Below are 20,862 nucleotides of genomic sequence, written 5' to 3' on the forward strand. Positions count from 1 at the left end.
CAATGCGGGACATTGTGTCGCTGGCAAACTCCGCACTTTATTGTGTCTGTTGCGGAAACAGCCTTTCATGTGTGTGTTTACACACACTCTTAGACCTTGATAATTATCCATGCAAACAACAGTGTCTGACAGCGGTGGCAGTTTGAAGGTCAGGGCAGTTTTAATGTTATGGTGTTTTGCTCGTAACGTATCTTTGGACTGTGAGGCACTTGACCTCCACATCCTGCCTGAAACAATATCACTTTCACCCTCTGTCTTATAATCACTCTCCATGCATGACTGTAACTGTAATTTTGGTGCAAACGCCTCAGTGTTAGCCCTTCCCATCATTCGTCACTATTTTTGTCTTTTAATCCCTCCAGTCGATTACATTTGCCACAACCCGCCAAACTCTCATTGTCTAAACATTTCCAGGTCATGGGGTAACCGATACTGAGAGCTTCCTACTGGTCAATCCATAGCAGGGTTGACCTCATCCTGTCCTCTCATGTCTGATGTTCCCCCACCTCCCCCATCCTACCAGCTCTTCAGGAAGCTAATAATCTCCTTCCTGTATCTGACACGGGACGCGGCGGCCAGCAGCAGAGCCCATGTGTGAAGGGTGCATGTGCATGAGTGTACGTGTACGTGCAAGCCCAAGCACAATGATTATTCAGCCATAACGGAAGTCATAAAGACTTCCGCTGATCACTATCAGTGTAGACAGAGGGAGTGGAGAGATAATACAGCCACGGGGTAAATACGCAAAACTAGACCAGAGCTGGGCCGACACCAAAAGCTGCTGCCGGAGAAGCAGGGAGATTCCACAGATCACTCACATTATTTTTTAAATGTCACTAAATGTCAGTTGGTGTCAGTTAAAGACTGCGGTCATGCCATGCTAATATAAAAATATCAAAACATGTTTTACGGTCTCTGGGTCGAGATGACACTTTGACGAAGGCTTTGAGTTTCTTACACACATTACGCACTGTGCATTTCTGCAGCTACGTTAACGTATCTTTGAGAAAATGTCATGCAATTCATGCTGAATTTGAGGTGTTACCTGGGCTAAATTTTTTGTCTAAATTCAGTCAATTAATCAAGGTCTAGTCCGCACAAGTTCTCATTTACCACATTTACTGCGGTATGAGTGTATTCTGGAAAAAAATCCCCTACAACAGACTGAGGCACTGACTGAAGATTGGTAACAAGGTGAGCTGAGGACAGAGAAAATGTGTGTGCTAAATTGAGCTCAACGTTGCTTAAATTACCTTAAATAACCCGTTTTCCTCGCTGCCAATAAATCCTTAAAAAAAGGATTTAGCTGATTTAGTTTACTTCCCCGTGACACAGACCTCCAAAAACTATTAAAAAACGATTAGCGAACCTCACTGGGTACAATGTGGGCGCTATTCTCCCAACGTAACGATCACAGACACTGCGGTTAAAATAATTTTTTCCTTAGCATTTAATCGACATTTACAGTAGAGACAGGCAGCGAATGTCTGGAAAGAGAGCCGGGGAAATGACACGCTGAAAGGTCAGGCTGGCCGGGAGCTGAAACTGGGACTCAGCAGCTCAGGGGCATTTTCGGGCCACGTAGGATGCACTCTCACCACTCAGCCGTCGGTTCATCCCTGGACGCTGTTGTTTATTTTGAGCTGATCCCATATAAACTTTCCTGCAGCCATAAAAAAATCCTGCTCGCTCACCAAAAGCGTAATTACCCCTTTGGCAGCTATCACAGCACACACTCTCTTCCGTCCTGCTTGTATCACCTGTTTGTGCACATTGGAGCACTTCACTGTCACTCCTGTATCAGCTAAACCTTTCTGCAGGTGTTTTGCCATTATATGGGGATTTTGCTTTGGCTTTCTGACCGGCAGATGTGAGGATTTATCTCAAAGTTGTCTTGATGTTCCAGACACCAAAGTTCCCCACAACTGCCTTTTTCTTAATGATGTTTTGGACAGCTGTCAACTCCTGATGACTAATAATAAGGTTACTGGACTACTTCACAAGATCTAATTAGTCAATTAGGGCTTAAAAAGTATTTTTCAGATGTGTAATTTGTCCAAATATTTTTCACGCACCTGCAGGGCCAGGATTATCTGTTATCTTCCCCGAATCAGATGCATGCTCAGCGCAAACAGCAAAAGTGGATCGCCGCTACCCTTGTCCACTTGTAAGTGATCTCAGAGTGAGGTCTCACACGGGAAACATCAAAAAGGCCAAAGTTTAACAACCCACCAATAAACCAGCAGTTCTTACAACCTGCTTTTATATGACCCAATATCACACTGCCACTCTGTTAGGACTTGAGGGACCAATAACTTATGTCATTAATGACCACAGCTTATCCTGCCTCTTGACCTGAACATCCCTCATAAAAGGAGAGGACAGAAAAAAGTCCTGCCCCTCCCAGTTTTCCTTTCCCCTGCCGTTCAAGCCGAAGCCTGCACCGACCATCGTCTTTTCTTTGCTTTACCACATGGCGTGTTCACCAAGATAAATGTTGCTTGACAGCGGCGTCTCTTTGTTTTCATTAATAAAGCTTGTTCTCTTTGTAACAGACATTGTGATTTAGTTGAGTTTAACCGCAAAGGAGGACGAAATGTGGAATAAAACCGCGAGCTGAGACCAGTTATTTCCGTCTCTTTTTGGGTCTGCCCCATTCACTCGCTCCCTTTCTCTTTCGCCCTGCTTCTTGTTTTCCCTGTAGTGGTCTTAATGTTGTAATCCACACCTGGATAGGCACCAGGCATGTCTGCAGACACCTGCGTCAGAGCGACAAAGAAAAACACAAGCGAAAGAACAGATCCCAACCCTTCCTCCCCGTTACTCCCTCCTGTGTGTCTCCCTCTCTGTTTGCCTGCCTTTACCCCCACCCCTTACTCACTCTCTCTGTTTTTGAACAGGTCATGTGACTTCCTTCCTGTTGTTTTGACCCTGGGGTCAGTCTGCCTCAGGGTCTGTACACCCCCTTCCAAAAAAAAAAACCCCAAAAAAACACCATCTTCTTTGCTTATTAAATTCAATCTGAAAATCTCATTTTCACCCCTTTTTTCTGACGCACACACACACACACAGACATGTAGAAACACAGCGGAGGCGAGCTGTAGGAGAAAGGCGGGCCTCTGCTGAATCTGATTGAACTTTAGAGGAACTCAATGACCATGTTCTCCTCTTTATGGTGGTCCCAGGCTGACCTTTCCGTCTGTGGTTTACAGACTGTGGGGGGTTGTGTTCTGGCCTGTTGTTGTGGCTAACTCTTAAAAAAAATAAAATAAAAACCTGTACCCTGCATCGGGTACAGGCACTGGCTGAAAGATAAAGACTGCTGTTAACATCAGTCAGTCTTTTCCTTTGACAGAAGTGTAATATGCCTGATCTGCTCATTTCATACAACCCTTTCGTCTCCACGTCAGTTGTCCAGGGTAACCATTGTTTCGCTGAATTGTTTCGAAGAACACTACAATCCAAGGTCATCAGAACATGGAGTGCTCCCCAAAAAAACAACCCCTCGGGATTGCCGAATGTAATGCCCTGAATTATCAAAGGTCCTGCTATCTCAGGGTTTCTTTTTTTCCACAGCAGCAGGCTTCTGTTCCTATCTGAACACCATTCACGACACTTTCCAGATTCAGAGCAAGCGTCAGAAGGTCCACGGTGGAACCGGTGTGTTGTCATGGTTACGGATAAGGCTGTGCGTTATCACTCTCCTCGGCTATGGAAAACACACAGCCGTTACAGTCGGCTCATGTGTGTATTTGCACATGTCTGTGATGTGCGTATGTGCAAATAGCAGCAGTGTTGCATGCAGTGTGAGCAGAAGTGTTGGAGGGGGAGCGAAATTTTTCAATGGGAATTTCAGTCATCGTTCTCATACACCTGTCTGTATCAATGGGAAGGTGCCAGACACGAGGAGCTACAATAGAATTTATGTGGCTCAGCTGGCGAGACAGAGATTTTGGCACTCGAATGTATGGCCCTTTGAGAGAGTCCCTGAGAGGGTACCTGTGGGGGAGTTTCGGCAGATGGTCATAATCCTTCCGCTTGTTGAGTTAAACATTACTATTCATCAGACTTAAACATCCTTTTAGGTGAGAACATAGCACGGTGCAGGTGTTGTGTTCATTGCCACATCACTTTTCCACTGGCATCTATGAAGTTTGCCAACGCTAACACTAACAGCAGCCACGTCAGAGAAGCACAACCTTGGGGTCAAACTGGAGCCAGTGTTATGTTTTTTTTGGCTCTTTTCAGATTCAGAATTTCATATTTAGTTGTTAACCAAGCTTCAATAATGTCCAAAGTGTGTCTAACTACTTTGGTTTTGTTTGGGCCTAGCAACAGGGATGGCGAGAACTGCCACTTCTTCATTGCGGCGTAGTTTTGCAGAGCGGTACTGAGATCCTCTTCACCTCGATGAAGTTATCAGTCAGTTTGTATGGAAACTATCTCCTCACTTATCAAAAACATTCCTGTCAAGAATGGGGAGCTGCTTCCTCTGATGAGGAACACTCTGTCTTGCTCTAAGTTTAATCGTTATTTGTGTGTACGTGCGCACGGCGAATGCTTCACTCCGTGTACTTCAGCTGACTGAGAGAAAGGGATGCTCTCCATGCTGCTTTGACAGCTCTGGAGAACACTGGGTGTTAAGCAGCCCAAATTAAACCCACCCTCAGCTGCATAACGTTCTGTTCCCAACCCGGGTACGATGAGCCCCCTGGCAGTGTTAGACATAAGCCTGAGTGCTTCTCAACACCTTATGCTGCAGAGCAAGGTGACCTGCTTGTGTCATGTCATCCATCTGCGCAACGGGAAGAGTTGTGATTACTTTCCTCCAGCAAACAGACTTTTCTCATGGCGGATATTTTGACTCGTCAAGGTAGGGAGATCCCAGGTGTATTAATGATGGCTCAGAGCCATTAAGTATCTCAGTAAGCTATGACAGAAAACCATCATACAAGAAATCAGTATACACTTCAAGTGGAATGCAGCCGCCATTGGTAGGCCTCTGCTAAAATGTCTGCCTTGATGCAGGTCTCTACTATGTTTTTCTATTCATGCGGATAAAGATGTAGAGATGAAAACGCCAGTAATAGTTGTAGCATACAGTACGGACCAACTTCAACACTGTGGCCTTCACCAGGGTCAACTAAAACATATGGCCTGACAACAGCAATGCAGATTAATATCAAGAAAGATGAGCCTTTTTTCAGAAATGGGTAAAAGTACGCAGTCCAGACGAGATGTCCACATTTAGTTTTGTTCATCAGGTTCTGTGCCACGTCCAATACATCACATTAAAGTGCCATGGCACAGTTTGAACTTGGGTTGGTGTGTGCCATCGGTATCAGAGTAATAGCGCGAGATACGCGCAGCCTTCATGCTGGAACTCACGACACGGGAAGTGGAGCACACAAAATACTTGGCGTCCAAGTGGTAACATCAGAACTTACTAGTGAATTTACGAGGTCATGAATACCACAAGCGGGGGGCAGTTCGTATGGACTTTGCTCATGAACATGCTGCATAAAGTTTAACAAACTGAACGGTCTGAAGCACACAGCGTAAAGATGTGTAGATACTCACAACTTGGACTGTATCTATATATTAAAATTAGAGAATGTGCAGGTAAGCGCCTGCATGAAAAACATTCATTCATTCATTTATCTTCTGTAACCACTTGTTCCTGTTAAGGGTCGTGGGGTCTGCTGGAGCCTATTTCAGCTGTCATCGGGCGAGAGGCGGGGTACACCCTGGACCGGTTGCCAGTCTATCGCAGGGCTAACACAGAGAGACAGACAACCATTCACACTCACGGCCAATCAGAATCACCAATTAACCTAACAAGCATGTCTTTGGACGGTGGGAGGAAGCCGGAGTACCCGGAGAGAACCCACGCAGACACAGGGAGAACATGCAAACTCCACACAGAAAGGCCCACTCAGCCCATGGATTTGAACCCGGGACCTTCTCGCTGTGAGGCATCAGTGCTTACCACCTTTCCACTGTGCCGCCCTGCATGAAAAACACTGAAACATTGTCTTCAGAAATGACAGAAATCCTAGCAACCGAGGGAACACTCTGAGTATCACGTTGCATACAGACCTGAACGCACAATATACCAACCAAGGAAACTGTTCTTTCAAAAAGAAGAAAAACATCATACATCGGTAACCATTTCTTCTCTTTGGTGAATGTAAAGCTCCATCATTTAGAATATATGCATAAATACATTTTTTTTGTGCTGTGGAGCACAAGATGCCACGGTGTCTTGCACTGTCTAGAACCAAAAGGACAGCCTGGTTCTCATCGTAAGTGAGCGTGCACTACCAACTGTGATGCTTAACACTTATTTTGCTTTGTCTCTTTGGGCTGTTTCACACATAAGCAGCATCCTTATCACTGAAAATATTAAATATGACAGTTACACAGGAACCAAACCTCTCAAAGGTGGTGAAGTGATTGCAGCATATCTGATTTTTTTTTTTTTTTCTGTGCCAATCCCCTTGCGCCAATGTTTCTCTGCTCTGTTGTTTATAACCTCCATGTAGATGAGCAAGTGCTGTAAAGTGCAACAGTTTAACTCAAGCACACTCATAAATTCCCAGCACCGGTGGTTTGCTCTATTTATATTTTGCATTTAATCTCAATGCCTTTTTTTTTTTCTTCTTCTATACCAGCACCTAAAGGCATGACAATGTAATGCAAATCGGATGATGGAGCTTGTGCATGTGTGCGAATGTGTCTTCCCATGTGTCTCCCACCAGTGTGTAGACCCGTGCTACGCCTGCTGTATACTAATACACAGATCGAGTAGAGTGTACTCATTAGGATTAGACCACTCCGACAGGACAGGGAGATGAGAACCATTAAACAGGGAGGACGAGAACTGGAGGGGCGCCAATACACACATGCCTCACATGCAAAAAGGGGATGAAAGCCTGAATGGCTAAACGGGAAAACAACACTCAAGTTTAGTTTCATTGCTGCTGTATTGCACTGGAAGGATGTTCACGTGGATCGCCATATTTGCTCATGTGTTGTCATGCGTGTTCGGCCATTGAATTACAGTTTTCTGTTGACAGGCAGTCTAAGACGCAACATATACGTGTCCCAATATTTCTCGCCACCGCTCAGTGTCTTGACGGAAAGCACGATCTTGCTAGAGAAAATGTATAGAAAACACAAAATAGAAAATGAAAAGGTCACAGCTACAAATTCATAACAAATAGAAACAAATTAACGCCATTCGTGTTGCCAAACTAATATACTCAGGGTCTTGCCTCCCTCCCAAACCCAGGTAATTATTCAAATGACCTAAAACGTTCCATATTTATGGAGCTTGTTTAGAGCTTTGAGATCAAGCACTATGTGTTTCAGGGGAAAAAAAAAAATCTCCATTGACCACTGACTGCCCTTCTTTATAGAGATATGCATTAGAAATAAAAACGGTATAAATCCTTTCAGTTTACAGGGAGCGTCTTATAATGAACTACTGTAGATGTACTGTAGATAATCATTCAGATCAACAGCTCTGGAACAAGGTTTGTCTTACATTAGCAACACGTTATTAGATGTTTGACATTTTTTTTAACATTGCAGAGAGCAATAAATAAATAGACTATATTGACCCTGTACAGTTCACTCTTCTTCTTATTATTCTTGTTTGTTTCCTACTTTAGAATCGTTTTCTGATTCGAGGGCGTACAGATGAATTATTCCAATGTTACCGCCTGCCATCGTGTAACATATAGAAGTTAAAGAGTCAAAGGTGAGCAGGTATGCTCGAGCTGCAGGCGGTGGTGGTGGAGAGGTGGTTGGAGGATGGTGGGCTCATTTGCATATTCATAGACCTGCACATGCTAAATTGGGCAAAGGTGTAGAGTTACGTCTAAGCCGTTTTAAGGCTTATGAGCAGATTTTTATGGAAATAAAAAAAAGTCAGAATGTATAATTCTGATTCTTTTTTTAAGGGTTTAATCAAAGTCAGGAGAGGAGGTGTAAATCCATGACTGTTGAGGATTATTTGTTCTTTCACTTAAATAATGTGCTGTCTGTTTCTAGGCCATATTTGTCAAAAAGCAATACAAGGCCCAGATGGAAATGAGGCCTCTCAGTTTTGCATATGCGTCGTATTTTTATAAAGTTATGCCTTTTTGGGCCATAAAAATACACAACAATATACATAAACATATAAAAGCAGCATACATGTAAATAATATACATGTATACTGGTATGACGGATACAGAATACACAGCTCGGAGGACTCTATTTCACACAAAATAATGAAGTGTGTGTGTAAGTGTGTGTCTTTGTGTGCTCGTCAGGGCTTCATTCTTAATTTTTTTGACAGACAAGTAATGCAGATGGCTCGTAGGTGACTCAGAGGTAAACTAGGATGGGCCGAGTGGCTCATTGTATCACTGTATCGCCATTCAGCAGCTCCTCTTTCATCCATAAAGCAGACCAAGCCTTGCGAATTAAATTACTTATACCTCTTAAGTAGGGCAATTATGAAATTTAATTAGTTGGCAAATGGTTGATTAGATAGTTAACTAATGCTTGATTAAAAAGTGTTTCAGAGCAATGTGGCGCTGATTGTCATTTTATTGGGGGGAGGGGAGCTCAGACCTTTATAGATAAACACAGATGTATGGGATCAGAAGCAAAACGTAGCCATTTTCCTCTCTACATTTGTCATTCTGTCTCCCTCAGATGTTAAATGTATAAATGGTTTTCTATAATCTTTCTTTTTTTTTTTTTTGCTGCTGACAGCAAAGACAAATGACAGAAGAAAGCTTGGCCACCACACAAAGGCGAGGCCCGTGGGACGAGGAAGAAACATGCGACGTTTTTCCCTCTTGACCAGGCTGTGTTTTATCTGCTGAGCTTTTTGCATATTATTTTACTGCATACATTTCTCCACCCCGAATTCATGGAATGCATGATTAATCTCAGCTCTAGATGCACATATCCATGGAATCAATACGCATTTTCGCTAAGCCCTTCGGAGTGCGAGCCGGAATTTCTTTTGTTACCACTGCACACAGGCGTATAGACCGCGCTATGGAGCGGCGTGTGTTTGCTTTTGGGAGCATGGGTTGTTAATGTAAATATGACATACAGCAAAGAGAGGTAAAGAAAGGTCCTTGGAGAAACGACCCACGGGAGAGAGGCAGCATTGCAGCGCATGTGGTTATGCTGCACTGACAGGGCCTCCAGTTGCTATGGAAACGATACAGAGGTTATTGACATCATTTCAGACAGTTACCAGGATTCCTAGCTTTGCATTATTTTGAAAATATGTCTATGGTAAAGAAAGTACATATGACTATGAGTAGGAGCGCCTGCTCCTACGTATATTCACACTCATTAAACATTAAACAAAAGATGTGAACAAACATGAACTTGTTTTTCAGTTTCTTCTATTACATTTGTGAAATCTTCTCGACCCATGCCTATGTATCTGAAGACACATTACACACTAATTGTTTCCCCATGAGCTCCTCCGGGACCTCACATGAGTTAACCTCATGCGTATACGTCCCCGCGTCTATATGAACCTCGGCACTATAGAGCCTTGTTAATTGCCGTGTTAATTAGCTTTATAAAAGACAGCCCGAGCCTCTGCTGACTCAAAGTAACATGGAAGGAAGATGATTTCAGCTGCTGCCGTCTGGATTCAGCGAGGGTGGGGCAGAAAGGATTCATCTCGCGCTGCTGATCTGCTGTCAATGATTTATCACTTTGTTTTCCCTTTCTAAAAGCGTTTGAGCATGGGATCATTGTGTTTCTTACATTAGAGAGTTTATCAAGTTCAGATGGGGGAAAGAGAAATTCCACGGTGGGTATGTTGGGAGTGCACATATGCGCTGAACTATTGACACAATACATATCTCACTATGGGGGCAGATGAAAACTGTGCTTATAGATTTTTTTTCTTTGTGGTTGGAAAGAGTTTAAAGAAAGAAAGTTCATCTAACAAATACGTTACTGTCATTATCTTCTGTTTCATTATCTTTAAACTATATATTTTTTCTTTTTGTGAAATATGTTCATTATTTTCTGATATTTTCTGTATTTTTTTCTCTCTACATATACATATGTTGAATTTTTATTTCTTTAATATACCCAACAGTACACTATATAGAGATTTTAGATTCTGGACTGGCAACTTGGCAGAGGCAGTGAAGGAAGCAGAAGATCAAAGGGGACCCAGTATGAAACTGATCTGCTCTATATTTTACGGTCTATACTTCCAACAAAGACAAACACACACACACACATACTATCTTGAATCGGTGCTAGGCTAATAACATACAATTAATTTATCCTTTGTTGCTGGTAACATTTAACTGGTATGGTTGAAAAAAAAAAAAAAAAAAAAAAAAAAAAAAAGCCGATATGAGTGGACCTGTGGGTCATAAAACCAAATCAGCTGATGTAATGACACTAAAACGCTGCTTGGTGGTGAGTGCAGAATTTGATATAACTCTCTGAAGGTGCGTCACTACAAGCATCCCTTCTAAAGTTATCTTGATTCTCTCTTTATATGTAATATTACAATCTTTAAGAAGATGACTTGAGTATTGTCACAGTGTACGTGATGGAAATTGGATATGAAATGCGTGGGGGCAAGTGTTTAAGAGTTTGTGTCTAATTTTATGTCTCAAAAGCTAATCGGATATGATGGATGTGTCTGGAGAGACGGACCCCACAGTTGTTTATTGAAAACTGAGGCAGCGTCGAGATGATGTTATTGATTTTCACACTCTTAGCAAGCAGTACACGGAAGTTTGCGGCATCGCGAAAAATGGGTGAAGAGGTTAAAAGCAACAACAGTGGGGTCAGAAGAAGATCGTCAAAATGGGACGTGGGGGTAGGAAGAGCATAGAGGGCAAAAGGAGGTGAGAAGGCAATCATGGAGGTGGGCAGTAAAGTGGGGCTGAAAAATGGACATTATGGGACCTTTAAATGCTTGAGAAAGAGCTACCATCCTTCATGTATATGACCAGTATACCACTAAACCTTTGGCTATCATAAAGCCTGTGAAGGCTCACAGAGGAGGGAACAAGTCTTTAAACCCGTCCCTTTTCTTCACAACATCGATCAGACTGGAGCAAGCCAGTCCCCAGGCTGTTTATAAGTCAACTATAAACCTACCAACCTGCAACCAGTGCTCGAATAATCAATAGAGGTGGTAATCGTGTTTACTCCTGCGTTCCGTGGCCCTCAAAACGTCTCAGATGGAGGAACTCTTACAGCTTTTTATCTGCTTCTTCTCTCGTTCAAGCACAAACAAATAGACACATAGACAAACAGGACTGTATGTCAGTTTGTCTCTGGTGGACGTTTCTAGACCAAAACACACATGATCAATACTTTGCCTCTTTCCTTCCCATTGTGCATGCCACGTAAAGTAGTTCCTCCTTTCCCGGCACTCACACACACACACACACACACACACACAGTCCGCTGAGCAACCATTCGTTGCTTTCAAGGAACAATCTCGTTTCATCAAGCACAGGATGATACAAACATTACATGCAAATATTGATTGGACGCATCATTTATTTATGTATTAGAAGTGGCTGGGGTCCAGAACACTGTGTAAAGGAACTTTATGTTCAGCAAAACAAGCTGCAGAATAAACTTACTGGGGCATGCTTAAAAAATACTACTGAAAATGTAGGGTATTTATTCCTTGTGCATAGGGTGTGGCCGGGTTTTCTGTGGACACATATTTTTGTCATCATCCCAACTGGTGTCCAGAAGGTCCATGCATTAACCTTTTAGTCACAGTTTCCCTGTCAAGCTTTACATTCAAGCGTCCCAAATGGAATGTACAATATTCTTTCAGCATGTTCCTGGGTGTTTCTCTCCGTCCGCTAAGAAATTTAGCTGACCGATATAAAACTGGAGGCAAGATTTTAAAGAAAACAACATTTCTCCAACCCAACTGAAATCCTCACAATTAAAGAATCCAGTGTTTATATGGACGCTAAATAGAACAATCTGATAATATGTACATATTTACATGCTTCAAAACATTAATCTGAATATGCCTTTTACTGAAGTAGGTCGGCCTGCTGTGGAGAAACAAAACTGGAGGAAATACAACAGAAGAAGAAGAAAGAAACTGAATTCATTCAGTTGAAAAAGATGACCTAAGACTAATCTATGTTTTCAACTGCACCTACATACGTTCTGGTTTCATTAATCTTTTCATGTTCTTGTTTGAACAACTTGTTGTTTGCGACCACCATGTTTCTGCCACTTGACGTGCACCAAATGGAGTGAAAGTGGAGCAAACGACAAACATCGCAGAAAGAATGCATTTATTCGAGCGACAGAAAAGCAATTGGCAAGTTTAAATGTTTTTTAGGCACCGTGACGGCCGTATCTACAGCCTCACATTCAAAATAAAAAGTTACCTTTTCTGGAGTTCCCGCTTCTTTCCTGGTCTGGCCAAAAGACATGCTAAAGGGCGGAGCTTAATTAAATACAGAGGACCAGGAAATGGACCAGACCATTAACTGTGACAACATGGGGGGGCTTCTTAGTATTCAGTTGTCTGTTGTTTCCCCTTTGTGTTTGTGTTGGGCTGACCAGTCAGCATATATGTATGCCTGCTTTTTGCCTCATTTGGCAGGTCAGTCAGGATGTTTTTGGTTGACGGTTTTTGATTTTTTCAAAAATTAAACCTGTTTTGTCCTTGACCGGATGGTCCCTGACAGGCACCAATATTTCCCTGATACCAGGCCATTCTGTGCATATTAACGTGGTTGCATGATGCGTTTTTGGTTTTTGGTGTTTGGTCTTTCTTTCTCCCTTTATTGCATTATTATTATTATATATTTCTATGTTTTAATGTGACACTGTAAGGGACTGATATTCCAGTTCTGATAAGACTCTTCCTAACCTTCAACTCTCCAAACTAATATTGCTGTTAATCGAAACCGCTCACAAACACTGTGCTAAGCCATGTTCATTAAGCTATGATGAGACTGCTTCTGCTACACTTGATATATATATATAGTTTCTCTTTTGTTCCAACCTTGAAATACATACAGATACTGCTCATAGACACCTGAGTACAAACTGTTTTCTAAAGAATCCCTGAGGGAGTAATGGAGAGCCAAAGTAATCAGGAGGAACAGAGGATATATGGCAAAGGTGACCACATCCAGGGGCCTAAATGGGAGACTGGAAGGAGGAGGAGGCTGTGTGTTTGATTCAGGGCTTACTGGCGTAAAATCAAGGGGCAGTTGGATCCAAATTGCCTCTTGACCATTTACCCCCCTTCCTCTTGTGTAATGGTGGACCTTGTCAACCCCAAATAAATGGCCAAATGCCCCCGCTGCCACTTCTAGTGATGGGGATAAATTAGAAAAGAAGTCCCCTACTACGCAGGTGTTTTAGATTTAGATTAATGGTTATCCAATGTGAGGGACCACCGCCGCTGACCTCGGGTTAACACTACAAATGGAATTTTATCTAAAGAAAATAAAATGAAAATAAAATGTTGCACAATTGACCCCATGTCGGCCTTCAGATTGGTTTGCTACCCTCCGATCAAACTGTACTGTTGCTAGGTTAGACAACCAATCGCAATGGGAGGGGGTGCATTTCCATAGAAAAAAATGTTGAAACCTGTAATATTTAGTTTTTATGTATGTTATTTCCTCCTCTTAACACTTCCACAGTTCACACTTGTCAACTGTATGACTACGAATGGTGAAGAATCTACATTAAGAGTTCCAATGCCAAATTTCAATTGTTTGCACACTGAGCAACAGTAACTCCAAAGCAGTGCCATTAACAGCTTATACCATTCCCAAATTCTAATGTTGCATAATAGGACAGAAACATGTTATTTATTCGGTAACCTGATGACTTTCTTTGAACTGTATACTTTTTCGATCCTAGAGTACATAAGACTGTGTACACCTGGCAGTGCATGAGTCAGCCTTCTTTGGTAGAGCTTGTTTACTGTGAGGCACACTGACACACACTTCAGAGTCAGGCTCCCACACTCTGCGGTGAAGCTTCCCAGTAACTACTGCTCGGGGGAAACATTCCTCTAAATTACTAAAGCGACTTAGTTGTGTTGGGAGAGAAAAAAAAGAGAAAAAATAGTTTGTGCCTGCCTTGACCTGATCATCAACAGAAACCGCCGCGGGTTAGTAAATAACCGGAGGCAAAGAGTCTCATCATGGGAAATGTGACTTTAAGTCTTTTGACTAAACATTGGCCATCCTTGTAGGATTTTATGGTTCGTGCAAATGCTGAGGGACTTGCACGCACAAACGCACGTCAAGCTAATAGGAGAAGACGCAGTGGAAGATACATTTACGTAAGCGCTATCGTGAAGTTTTCAAGTTGTTTTTGAACTTTTTCACAGTCATACTTTTTACTGTATTGCATTTGTATGAAAACCTTGCAACAATAATCCAGCATATGACTGATTTAACACTGCAGTCATATAACATTGTCAGGAACATCATTAGACAGTTTATAAGAGTATCAGCAGCAGAATAAGAGGTTGTTATTTTCCTTTTTCAAAACTTGGCTTCTACATCTAAAGTTTTAAAGGGGAATTACCGTTTTTTACAACCTGGACCTTATTTCTGGCATAAAATACTTTGGTGTCATTTGGAGTCGTTCTGAAGATATTTAGATCTGCGTATATCCATATAGTGGGAGTGACTGGGGCACCGAAACACAGCTTCTAAATAACGCATTATCTGCCGCAAAACTCCTTCATTTCACCAATATTTTGTTATGATTGTCACAAAAGGGTAGCGGGGGTTGGGAGTACGGACCCAGATGCAGGACTTCGAAGGAGGCAGAAGTAGGCGAAAAGATATTTAATTAACAAAAACAAAACTTACAAAAAACTAAAGACACTGCTAAGGTTGCAGGATTTCCAAAAACACAACGTGGCATGAAACATGAAAATCTATGACATGAGCTTGGCTTGAAACACTTAACATGGAACATGGATAAACTATGCTGTGGAACATGGTAAATGAGCAGTATGACGCGGCAGAGACAAAGGGGAAGGCAGGGCTATAAATACACATGAGGAACAGGGGTGACGAGACACAGGTGAAGCAAATCAAGAATTAACACAAGGTGAAACAAATGATCTAATCAAAAGAAAACATGGAGTAACAAAACAGGAAGTTGAGAACTTAGCATAATAAAGCAGGAAACAGAACAGAAAAAACTAAACACTAACCATGACTATGAAGACCAAGAACTTAACAAAATACAAGAAACAGAAACACAAGAAACTAAACCATGATGGAAACCATGACAGAAACGAAAGACATGACGGACAACATGGAAAGCCAGAACTTAAAATAAAACAGGAAACTGAAAACCTAAACACTAAACCATGACTATGAAAAAAAAAAAAACAAGACTTAACAAAATACAACAGAAAATCCAAGAGACTTAACAAAATACAATAAACAGAAAATCCAAGAAACTAAACCCGTGACTGTGAAAAGACATGACGAAAAGACCAAGAACGGAAGACATGACAGAAACATGACAGAAAACCAAGAATGAAGGACATGACCGAAAACATGACAAAACATGACAGAAAACATGACAATGATAAACTAGTGCCATTCCCCGTTGAGTCCAGAGTTACCTGTTATCATCATCCGGGGTCTGTAGATTGACCTACTAACTTCTGACCTGGATGATGTCATCTCTGAGCGCCGCGCGTACCCGCAACGGTCGGCTTGTTTACCTGTAATTTACTACTGCTAGTTTTTTGCAACATGGCTGAATATTTTTCCTATTCTGAGGTTGTGGATGACGACTTTGTTTATGAGAGATGTCCTTACTGTTTTGAGCCAGAGTATACAGATGAGGAGCTTGTTGAAAGGAAGATGCAGAGGCAGAGAGAGGAACCGCTGGCCAAAGAACAGCAAAGCGCTGCACGTCTGCGAAAAGACAACAAGTAACTCCGGACTCAACGGGGAATAGCACTAGCGTATCATAACAAAATATTGGTGAAATGAACGAGTTTCGCTGGAGATAATGCGTTATTTAGAGGCTGTGTTGCAGTGCCCCAGTCACTCCCACTATATGGATATACACAGATCTAAATATCCTCAGAACGACTCCAAATGACACCAAATTTATATGGGTGAGTAAACGATCGTATTTTATGCCAGAAATAAGGTCCAGGTTGTAAAAAACGGTAATTCCCCTTTAAGTACAGACAGGGTCTGCAACTCACAAACACTCGAAAAAAAAAACAGAAGTGCACACATGCCCACATGCACACACACTATATAGAGCAAATCATCCATCATCTGTGAGTCAATACTCAATCAATCAGACAGGAATTCCAATCTCCCTCAGTCCGTAATTCCAGCAACAGACACCGAGCACTGATGATCCCCATTGGATCAGGAACAGGAGGTAATAGTGGTGGCAGCTGATGCCCTGTTAAAGAACAACGGGTTCTTTCAAATATACAGACTAGAAGAAAAAAAAAGGTTAAAAAATTAACTAAAGATTATATTATACTTTTGTATTGGCGCTGCTCTCTTACTCACACAGAAAGACTGGCGTTGACACGATTGTGCTTTATTGCTGTACAGGTACAGTACTTATAAAACATTGGGAACATAATAATTATGAAATATCACAATCCTTTTTTTTTCTTTCCACAAACACTTATGAATGCAGATCAAAATATAACGTATGCCATGTAGAAAAAGAAAGATTACAATAAAAAAAGAAACAAAAATCAACAACACTATGAAAGGCAGTGAGATGCCCCTGTTTTAGGTGCTGAAATATTGTAACTGTACACGGACTGGGGACAATAAAATGGCTGTTCTACCCTGGCCGTAGCACCAGAGAGCTGATTTTTTCGGAGCAGAGGATTTATAAATCCCCGACTAACAAAGATGACTGGCAGTATTGTGGCTGCCAGAGTGTCATATGCTTACAACAGACTGAGATAATTTACCGAGGTTAGTTTGTGATGGAGCTGATGTGTCTGTGGGCCGGTCCAGTTAAAAAGGAAATGATGAGCGTTCGGATGAGACATAGGAGACAGTGTAGTGATTCACAGTGCTGCGGGAAGCAGTTCTTCACATCAGACAGCCTTTGTCTGCTCAGCATGTTTCCAGGAGGCGAGGCCCAACATGTGGTCATGCAAGGTAAAAATACTGATATGCTTTAAATTAAAACAAAAATGACTCCCATATACACAGAACCGCACGTGACTAAACATAACTGCGATCATAATGAGGAGGCAAGAGAAAGCCCCTCACTGTATTGTATTGGCAAGACTGATCTGTTAAAACTGTGTTTCGTTTGATCACAGATGAGTGAAAATGTTTGACATACTAGCTTTCCATTGCAGTATTCATGCAGCCCGAATCACAGCATACAGGGTGTGAATCACGGAGCAAATCAATACCTAATTAACTTGCTTTGAAAAATTAACTGCATACATAACTTCTGAAGACAACAATCACATTAAGCAATTAGATACACTCTTTAGATACAGGCGCATGATCCGGTAATAAGATACAAAGGGATTCAGTGATGTGCATGGGTCATGGAATAAAAATTTGCATTTATACATTCAGCCAGTCAGTCAAAAAAAAACAAAAAACAAAATGCAGCCCAGCTCGTTCGCCAATATCTTCTGTGAACATCAGCGGTCTCCGGTAATTCCTCTTGAATATTTGTGCACCTTCATGCATCAACGGCGGCAGAGATCGATCCGGGGATGGTGCTGCTAATTTGCAAGGCTAAATCAATCAGACACACTGTGGGTGATCAGTGGGAATGAGAAATCAATTAGGGCCATTGATACTTTGCGGCACTGACAATTCACACCGATCTTCGAAGATCAAACAGCCTATCAAGACGCACCTGGCCCAATGCAGGAGTCAACACAACACCACATAAACATTGTGCAATAAAACATCCATATACATTGAAAACGCCTGCCTTGCGTCGGAGGAGCAGGACAACACGGCCGAGAGGGGAGTAAACAAATAATATTAAATAGAGTATAAAGAATTTCATAGCCATAGACATAGTCATTCTGAAAAAGAGATATTCACATTTTAAAATAAACCTCTTCTCTTTACCTCAGTCATTGCATCTAACCCAGGACATTCTTTAATCTCGGTTCCACCATCATAGACAGTATTATCTCTTCTCTTCCTTGTCCTTTCAGTTCAACCTCGGTGCTCCTGTACTATAGTAAAAAGCGAGAATGTACGACACCGGTCACTATTTACATTGTGGTTACCATGGAAACACCCGTAAAGCCGGTTTGATCCACTGGGTCAAGTGGGGGGAAATGGGGTCTACTTGTCGGGGTCAAATGAGGAGAAGATGATATATATGTATATATATATACGCAAGTTATTGGTGAATGTGAGGATACACCCATGATGGAGGAATCTGTACAATAATCAAGTTCATGTCTGTGTGAGGTCTCCACCAATCACGTGAACCTGTTCAGGTTAAATTGCTACTTAACAAGTATACAGTGTTATTTTGTCCTTCTGATCCACTTAGAAACAGAATCACCAGGGTAACAGCTATAATTTGGTCATTTATGACAGTCTGTCAGTTTAAACACATCTTTCACGCATCGTTATCACTTTGGCACAGAGTTTCATGTTCACAACATGTACCTGTCTGCTAAAGCTTTGTTATTTTAGCTTTACCTTAAACCAAAGCAGGCTCATATGTTGTATCCCCTTCTCGTAGTAAAGGTAAGTGCAGTAGTTGGGAATTTGGCCAGAGGGTTCTGTTCCTCAAAGGCTGGTGGTAACAAAGGGGAAGCGAAGTGCACCTTGGGATGATACTGAGGTTACCCTGACCCCTGGCCGCTCGTTGCCAGGGCTGCAGTAGCACTTAGAGCCCAAACGTGAGAGGCTAAGCGAGAGCTATGTACCTGAAAAAAGGTCCCAAGTCTAAGTCAGTGGAGGGTTCCAAAGGCGTCGGTTGACTTGTAAACTTTAAAGGTCCGAGACTCAGGGCGTACACACTGGAGAACGTCACAGGACAGCACGTCAAGTAGAATCAGCACCATGTTTTGGGGCGGAGCTCCTTCGTGTGCAACACTGCATCATGATAGGCTAGGATACGACAGAATGAGAGGGCCGTTCAATATCTCCCCACCTTGACAACACCGCTACTTAAATTCAGCCTACCACTGATGGACATCATACCGTTTATCTGAGAACAACTGAAAATAAATAGCCATGTGATATTCCTTTTTTTTTCCCTGTCTGTGTCTTTTCCTTAATAAAATATTTGATGACAAATGAACCCCCACCTCTGCTGTGGCTTCTTTTCTAAAGGGTAACACTTTACAGTGTCACACAGTGCTGAGTTTATATTGTATAGGTTGGGGCATCGGCCACAGTCGAGTAGAAAGAGGAGAGGCAGGACCTTCAGCCCAGGGACTAGGCTCATGCTTTCAGACTTTCAGCTTCAGCGTAGTCCATGGGCATTGAGGTCATTGGCCTGCATTTAAAAAAAAAAAAGTGCAAATGGCCGAAGAGATAGGGAGGAACTTCACAGCCAATACATGTGACTACATCACACCACCCCTCGTCAAGGAGAGGCCTTCCTATTGGTCCAGAGCAGCGTGGGGGGCAGGGGTGGAGACTGAGGTGGGCGGTGCTTCCAGTCCTTCCGCCCCTCACACTGCACTCGCCGCCATCGCAGAAGCTCCCCGAGGGCGGCGCTCTCATCCCCGTTGGACAGACGTAGCCGCTGGAACACCTGCAGAGAGGAGATGGGTTAGAGTCAGGAAAGGAAGCGAGGTTCAGAGCATGTGTACATTTGAATCACACACATTAGCCGACATCAATGACTGGAAGCTGACATGACCAAGCTATGACTGGAAAGGAGTGGAAATGAGAAATAGCGTTTTTTTTTTATTTTTTTTTATAAAAAGTCACTTGGTTTTACCATTTATTGCATAAACATCATAAACATGGAGGAGAGACATCTTAAATATCTTGTTCAAATCATGTTTCTATTCGAGGCCTGCACAACAAAAAGACCAGGCCAGCGCTTTCTCCGACTCTTCAAGAGGCAACAGACATTTCTCTTCAGCTGGGCCACTTTTTCTCATGAATCATTCTAATAACACACAGATGAAATCCGAGCATTAAGCCATCTGATGAGGGCTGATATAGCTGGAAACATTAGGGGGAAACCCCATCCTCTGACTGACAGCTTTAACAGCGCTCATTTCCATATTCTGTCTCTGGAGCCCACATACATCACCTCCAAGAAGACCTCGCCTTAAAGTGGCCCCTCCATTTTCTCACACTCAGGTCAAAAATACACACACGCACAACATGCCTGTATAGAGCACATCATCAGTCATCTGAGAGTCAATACCCAGGTAAATCAATCAGACAGGAATTCCAATTTCCCTCAGTCAGTAATGCCAGGAATAGGACCGAGGCCTGATGATCCAGACCAGATTAGAAGCTGGGGAGGGGGTTGTAATAGTGGCACATGATGGGCTGTTAAAGGGCAAAAAAAGATTCCTTTGTGCTCAGAGATGAGATTCAAAGGAGAGGGAAAAAGTGAAGCTAGCAATCATGATCTGAACTTTTAGAGCCAAGATCAATCATCTCGCAGGATCGGCCTTCAGCCATCTACAGTAAAGATCATTTCAAAAGTAAGGAACTGACTATCAGAATCAGACTCAGCGAGAAAGTTCCCCACGTCTTATAAGTAGACTATGGTACTTTAATGGTCTATACACCAACCTCCAAAAATCTGTTGTGTGGCAACGACTCTTAATTCAAAATGCCAATCTTTAAATGCAGTTCATTAACT

General features: G+C 42.3%; 1 protein-coding gene across 1 annotated transcript in view; it reads right to left on the bottom strand.

Annotated features, from left to right (window-relative positions):
* Window positions 1–19,502: 19,502 nt before the first annotated feature.
* The window catches only part of myo16 (myosin XVI), a gene marked incomplete at its 5' end in the record, with an annotated part of 75,581 nt that continues 74,221 nt past the window's right edge, over window positions 19,503–20,862 (bottom strand). Inside the window, 1 exon segment of the mRNA XM_084545362.1 lies at window positions 19,503–19,788. Coding sequence (XP_084401488.1) covers window positions 19,618–19,788 — 171 coding nt within the window. The 3' untranslated portion in view covers window positions 19,503–19,617.

This window comes from Chelon labrosus, assembly GCF_963514085.1.
Source record: "Chelon labrosus genome assembly, chromosome: 5".
Lineage (NCBI taxonomy): Eukaryota > Metazoa > Chordata > Actinopteri > Mugiliformes > Mugilidae > Chelon > Chelon labrosus.